The 6,953-nt window shown below is 43.7% G+C and overlaps 1 protein-coding gene across 1 annotated transcript; it reads right to left on the minus strand.

Annotated features, from left to right (window-relative positions):
* Positions 1-579: 579 nt before the first annotated feature.
* On the minus strand, positions 580-5,505 carry LOC311174129 (uncharacterized protein C9orf40; the record flags this gene model as incomplete). The annotated part of the gene is made up of 2 exons (XM_084238289.1): positions 580-738; positions 5,080-5,505. The coding sequence occupies 2 exons, from the start codon at positions 5,503-5,505 to the stop codon at positions 580-582; spliced, it is 585 nt and encodes a 194-aa protein (XP_084094415.1).
* Between the last annotated feature and the right edge of the window lie 1,448 nt (positions 5,506-6,953).

Consider the following 6,953-nt stretch of genomic DNA (forward strand, 5'->3'; position numbering starts at 1 on the left):
TTTTATCCATTTTTGATTGCCCTTATTAGAGCTTAACAAACACCAGATATTGAAAGTTACACAAACATGCTACCCAAATTGAAATTCTTTACATTTAGAAAACTCTTATGCCTCACATTTTAAGTTTGCATAGATGTTTACATCAGCTATTTAACTAAGAAGTCAATAAAATGTATTAGAAAGCATTTTATTAATAACAATTGTTATAAAACAATATTTACTTCATGTACCATTAACTTTTTGGTGCAGATAGGAATATTTGAGTATTTCCCTATCTCTCAAACTGTCAGAATTCTTCTTATAAGATCAGAATCTTCAAAGCTAGAATCTGAACAAAATTTTCCTTTAGGAATGCATACATAGAACACTTCCTCTATAACTGCACTATATATTCTTGATAAATCCCTACTGGGAAGTTCAGTAGTGACTGCAGGCATTTATCTTTAAAACCACCTTTCCTCATTTTTCAGGATTGGGAACCATATCACATTAGGTATGGAAAATAACTCTTCCTTAAGAATACATAAATTTAAAGAGGTTCCTCAGCTTCAGAAAAACCCATTTCTTTAGTTCCTTTTGTCAGGATTCCATGTCAATCTCAACCACTTCATTCTTGCCCTGGAGCGCTGGTTTTGTCAGGTTATCTTCATTTATGTCTTCAATGTCTGCCAGATCCAGAGGTGGTAAAGGATTCCTCCAGTACTGGAAGGTGTTATACTGCCAAAATTCTTCATTGAGCTTTAGGGGTGGGGGAAAGAGATGAAAGTACATCAGTAGTATAGAAAAAACTGGTTTTTTTTTTCCTCTCAAGAAAAGTTTTTTAAAAATAAACTCACTTAAGATTTTGTAGTCTTTTACTTTTCATCATCAACAAATACATTTTTAATTGTGCTTAATCAGTTATTTGGATTCAATCAAATGTTCATATTTTTCATATTCATTAAACTGCATATTTCTTGTAAGTAGTTTAAATTTAAAAAAATTTTTCCGAGAGCATCTCTTTCCACAAATTGTTCCTATTTTCAACTAAAGAAAGAGCCTTTGGCTATTTTATTTTCAATCCCAAAACAATTTTATTTATTTATTTTTAAGTAGAAAAACTAAAAGCACACATACATACTAATTTTTTTGGTCTTTTCCTTGAGTTTTAGTACTTTCAGAGATTAATTTTACATTTTAACAACCTTTCATAAAATATTAAAGTATAAACATGGCAAGTAGCAAGACTAAAACACATAACTAACTTTAAAATCTAACAAAATCCATAAATCTGAGTACCAGCCCCTTAACAATTCAATAGCTTGTTCTGAATAACTATAAAATTGTTTTAAGTAATTATGAAGTGAAGCTGATGTCCCAATGAAATTCAAAGCAAACAATAATTTCTAAAGCTTCAAAAATACCTGTGCAAAAGACCAGCATTGGGATTACATACAGGCGCTTCCACAATAATCATTTTGGAGGGTAACACGCCTCCCAGATGGATGTTTATAGATCTATTCTACTATGCTTATATATCTATTCTACTATTCTACTATCCTACTTTAGGTTCATACTTGCTATGCCAGTACTTTCCAACAGAAAGCTAACAGGAGCCACTTGTAATTTCAAATTTTCCAGTAATCAAAATAAAGAGATGAAATTAATCTGAACATCCTATTTGACCAAATATGTAAAAAATTGTATTTCAACATGCAGTCAATATTTTTAAAAAGTAATGAGAGATATTTTACATTCTTCTTGTCATACGAAGTTTCAAAATCTGGCAACTGCCAGTACTACCCACACCTGCCAATGCTCAAGTTGCAGTGTTACTTTACTGCAAAGCACAGATCTATAAGGAATGAAGTTTATTCAGTGTCTTAGGCACTAAGATATTAAGAATAAATAATCTTTAATACTGGGATAAAAATGTATTTCAAATGATGCCAAGAAAACTTTCACTTTCATAAGTAAAATTGTAACAGGGTGGTCCCCAGGAAATGGGGAGGTTCCAGGTTCCCTGCTCAGCTCCACCCTCCTTCTTGGGTGGGGCAGGGAACCTGGAACCTCCCCGTTACAATATCAAGTTAAAAACAAGGATCTGTTTTTATGCCTTCGGAAAAATTGGTTAGTCCAGTATAAATATGGGCCAAAAAAACCTCCCTAATGACACCAATGTAATCTGGTAGCTAAGATCACAAACAGCCACCATAAAGACTTGGTTTACATGATAACGCTACCACCCAACTCTACTCTTGATCTGTTTCCTTTTTAGTAAAATGCAGGACTGTAGTGCAAATTAAACTTTAGTATATTGCTCAATATTGCTAGTTATTATAGCCCAAGAAGTCTATAAATCATTTTCTTTCCAGTAACAGAAACACATTCTACCTACCTTCTATTAAATATATCTAAATGTCAGCACTGACTAGTGGCACTAACTTGAGAAAATAACGTATTTAATGAATATCTGGTTTTCCAGAAAACATCTGAAACAATTCAGGAAATATTCTGAGGTTCTAGGACTGAAAAGAGGTAGCATTATTCTATCTAGATTTCATCATAGAAAGGAGTTATTTGACAAATGTTTTTCCTGCATGAGATCCCAAAGGTGAGAGCATGAATTAAAGTTTTATAAGGGCAAAAGCAACCAGGTAGACAATTACTGCATGAATTTAAAAAGCTTTTTAACTTCGACATGCATGTTTTTGTTGTAACCCATAGTAATGAACTGTAAAACATGTGAACAAAAACCTGTGTCTATAAAGCAGGAAGGAGGGAAGCTGCAGAAACCATGTTTAACTCTGGTTTGCAGGAGAGAAGCAGCTCATGAAACAGACCTGATAAAAGGAACATGAGAGTTCCTGGGCTTTTGCCAAGTAAATAGAATGGGGGACTAGTCTTGGTGTGGGACAACCCCTAGTACTTGCTATTCCCTTGTCTTGGGCTTAAAGTGACTACAGGAAGCAGAAAGGTTCCAGACCAGGAGTCGCTGCTATAATGTAAGAGATGTGTGTGTCTGTAAGATTCTATGCAGGCACTTTTACTAGCCTACTAAGAAAACTCTTCTTTGAGTAGCTGCCATTTCCATATTTCCCTCTTATCAATGTGCAACATATCGCAGCAGTAGGGAAGCCAAGGCCATATATGGGTGGCAAATGAAAAATGACCTGAAAAAGAAAGGTTTTCAGAGTACCCAGTATGGAAAGGACAGGTGTGAGAGACAGGATAGAAGTCGAGAAGCTACCAAATCACTAGCAGTAGGCACTAGTGGAAAGACACCCCCCCCACCCCTAGAATTGGGGAGCTGCATAGCCCTACCACTAATAGCCTGCAATGTTCCTGTTAAGATCTTTGCTAGGATGCTAGAGGGCTAGTGGTGTATTTTTAGTTTATCCCAGGTCTACCTACCACCTAATTGGAAGAGGGACCACAAACCAGAAGATTAGAGGGAGGAAGAGACCTGGCAAAAGTTCTACAGCCTTCAAAACCCAGGTAAGAAGCCTCTTCTCTTAAAAGTGGCACCCCTAGTGTTGTCTCTAGTTTTTTCGCTTTAAGTAAACTACACTGCTCCAACTGTTACCCAATGTCTTGAGTTTTCACTACATTCCTGAATGGGAAACTCAAGAGCCCACCTGTGTGCACTGCTTACCCCAGTAACTACTTATCTTGGTATCAAGTAAGTCTGGATGACTATCATTCTCTTTTAAGTCGATTTTAAACCTCTAAATGCAATCTGAAGAAGAAAGTCTAAGTAAGGTTCATGCTTTCTAATTTCTAAATTGGAAGTATAATAAACTACTTACAATTTATAATTTCACCCAGAAATGCTCAACATGATGAAGTCTAATTTCTCAGAACCACAGGAAAATCTTTCCCAACGGTAGCATTCTCACTTTTTTAACTCGGATTTTTATTAACAAAAGCCATGACAAAGAATCCTTAATTTTGGCAATGGGAAGCCAGTGCAAGATACTATGGAGAAATGTGGGGTGGATACTATCCTGTAGTGACTGAAGTTTGGTGAATTCTGAGCCCCACATTTGATTCTTCCATACCCAAATCTCTTACTAAGTCAACCCAGAACTGCCAAAACACAGTTTGAATTTCTGAGTCTAGACCAAAGCTGTCCAATAAACATGTAGCGAGTCACAAACCTAAGTTTTCTATTGGGCATACTTAAAAAAGGGAAAGAAGGTAGTTAATTTTACAATTTTATTGAAGTCTGTATCTCCAAAGTATTTTAACGTGTAATCCACATAAACATTTTTGGAGATTTTTTTCCAACTCCAGCGTGTATTTCACACTTAACGTACATCTTAATCTGGTCTCGTCACCTTTCAAGTGTTCACTTGTTTCACATGGCAGGCTTAGCTCTCATGTGCAAAAAAATCATTTCCCAAGGAGGAACATCATCCATGCTTTACCTTAGGACCCAAATTAATTTTCAACAACGACCCTTTGCCACTGGATCTGAGCTAATACTTTCACTTAAACTGCTTCAACACTGCCTTTCACCAAGATATAGGAGGTGCTCCTCTTCACCAAAGACCTGTGCCCTGCCCAAGTGACTTCCACCTGATGGCTACCACACTGGTCACACTCTCCAGAAAGAGAAATCTACCACGAATTCGGGATGAGGGGAGGGAGGGTGAATCACGGTCCAACCAAGGAAAGCGCGCTACAACTTTCTCTGACGTTCGTCGGTTGCTGAGCCCACAGCGGTTCCCAGTCAACGTCTTCACTGATCTACACGGGGCCGTGACCCTCACCCCTCTTCACCCCTCTTCCTTAGCTTCCCTCCAGCTTTAAGACCTCATCCTAAGGTCTGTCCCCCTAGTGCAGCCAAGTGCTACGGAAGCTCCCCCCAAAGCTGCCAAGGGTGGGCGCTGGGGCCCTCAGCGTGTGGCCTGGGGGCTGGCGTCTGTTTCTGCAGCCGGAACCCCAGCTTTCGCCTTTGGGGGCTTCCAGACCAACACGAGTCCACAGGGGGACGATTTGTTCCTTTCCGGGGCGCGCAGAGCCCGGGACAAACGTGACCCTCCCCCCCTGACCCCGCCAGTCCTGCAGATCGCCCCGCCCGCCGCCGGCCCCTACCTGGCGCTGTGAGGGCCCCCAGTCTCCCCGCGGGGGCTCTGCGCGCCCCGCCCCGTCGTCGCCACCTCCCCTCGGGGGCTGGGCGCCCCGGGGCTCCTCCCTGGTTCCGGGGGGCCGCCCTGGCGGCGGCTGCAGCGGCGGCTCGCCCGTCTCCAGGCCGCAGCTCTCACGCTCCGCGCCCCGGTGAGCGCCCGTGTCCCCGCCGTCGCGGCGCTTGCTGGGTGAAGTCAAAGGCTCGGCCATGGCCCCCGCGTCGATTTTGCGCTTTCGGGGCTGCTCCGGGACGCCGAGGGGCTGCGCGGGGGGAGAAGCCACCGGCGGCGGGATCCAGAGCGGCGGCGGCGGCTCCTCCGGGAAGTCGCAGAGCAGGAGCCGCTTCCACGGCACGTGGAACGTCAGCGGTTCGGCCGCACGCCGCTTGGCCATGGGCCCCGGAGACTCGGGCGGAGCCCGCCCGGCGCGGGAGGCCGAGCGCGGGGACCTGCGAGGGCGGAGGGCGGAGCGCGCCAGGGAGGGCGAGGACCAGGTCGGGGGCCCGGCGGCCGCGGGAAGGTGAGGGGGGCGGGGCGGCGGGGCGGGCGGAGTCCTCGCGGGGTGCCTCGGCCTCCGCGGGAGTGGGACCGGACGTTGGGGAGCTACCGCGAAGCTGCGGAGATTCGAACCTGCGCACAAGTGTGCGCGCGCGCACTCGCGCGGGGCAAGCGGAGCCGCTGATTGGTGGAGGCTCGCGGGGCGCGCTCCCGAGCGCCCCCGCGGCCGGAAGTGCGCCTCCCGGGGGGCGGTGGGAAGGCAGAGGCGGGTTTATTAAAGGTCCGGTCGGGCTGCTCGCGCATAGCGAGGAGATGCGCGCCCTGAGGAGCCCCTGGGGTTATGCAAAGTTGGAGTTCGGGAAAGCGGTGGTTTAAGCTCTTAAAAGTGTATGTGTTAACATTTTCTTCAAGTTCTGGGGCGACTGGGGCTTCTCCAGAGGACTGACATAGGATTGCACAAACTTTTTTTTTTTTTTTTGCAAAAGTATTTTTTTTATTTTTTTAAGATTTTATACTTTTTAAAAAAACTTTATTTGCTTCCGCCCATTCCCTCAGATTGAGTCCCCATAGAAAATTTCCTTCTCCAAGGCACCTGTGCACCATCACCTCAGTCCCTTGTGCTCCTCCCTCCCTCCCTCTGATCCCTCTTCCTCCTCCCCTGCAGTATGTCTCTGGTTTATAACTGTCTGTTTATGCATTGTTGTGTTTTGTACTGTTTATTGTTTTTTTTTTTTTTTACACTGATGTCTGATTTGGTTCCCCTATATTCCTGTTATAAGTGGAACCATCCGATATTTTTCTTTTTCCTTCTGGTTTATTTCACTGAGCACAATTCCTTCTAGCTCCATCCATGTTGCTGCGAATGGCATGAGTTTATCTTTTTGATTGCTGAATAATATTCCATTGAGGATCACACAAACTTTTAATAAGCTAGTGTTACAAGAATCAGGCACTATGTAAAGTGATTATTCGAGACAGGATGAAGGAAGTAGCGAAACCTAACACGCAAAATCGCAAAAAGCCAAGGAAGCATATGTTTTGCTCAGGTTGCTGTGAATAGTGAAGTAGGGTCCACGTTTCGCAAAGGTTTTTTGATTAAAAATTCGTTGGTGAAGTTGCAGAGACTTCCTGCTCATCCCGGATAGCTGAGTAGTTTGTGGAGCCAGGTTTGGCGCACAGTTTGTTTCTTTTACAACTGAAACCTATAATTAGCTCTTAAATTTTGTGGGAAGCACGGGGCCCTTGCTGCTTTGTCCTGTGGCCAAAAGTGAGATTCCAAGACCTTTCTGACAGCAGAATTGTGTTTGCTGTAAGGCAAAATGAGAAGGAACAAGGGCAGTGCGC

Source organism: Talpa europaea, assembly GCF_964194135.1.
Source record: "Talpa europaea genome assembly, chromosome: 7".
NCBI lineage: Eukaryota > Metazoa > Chordata > Mammalia > Eulipotyphla > Talpidae > Talpa > Talpa europaea.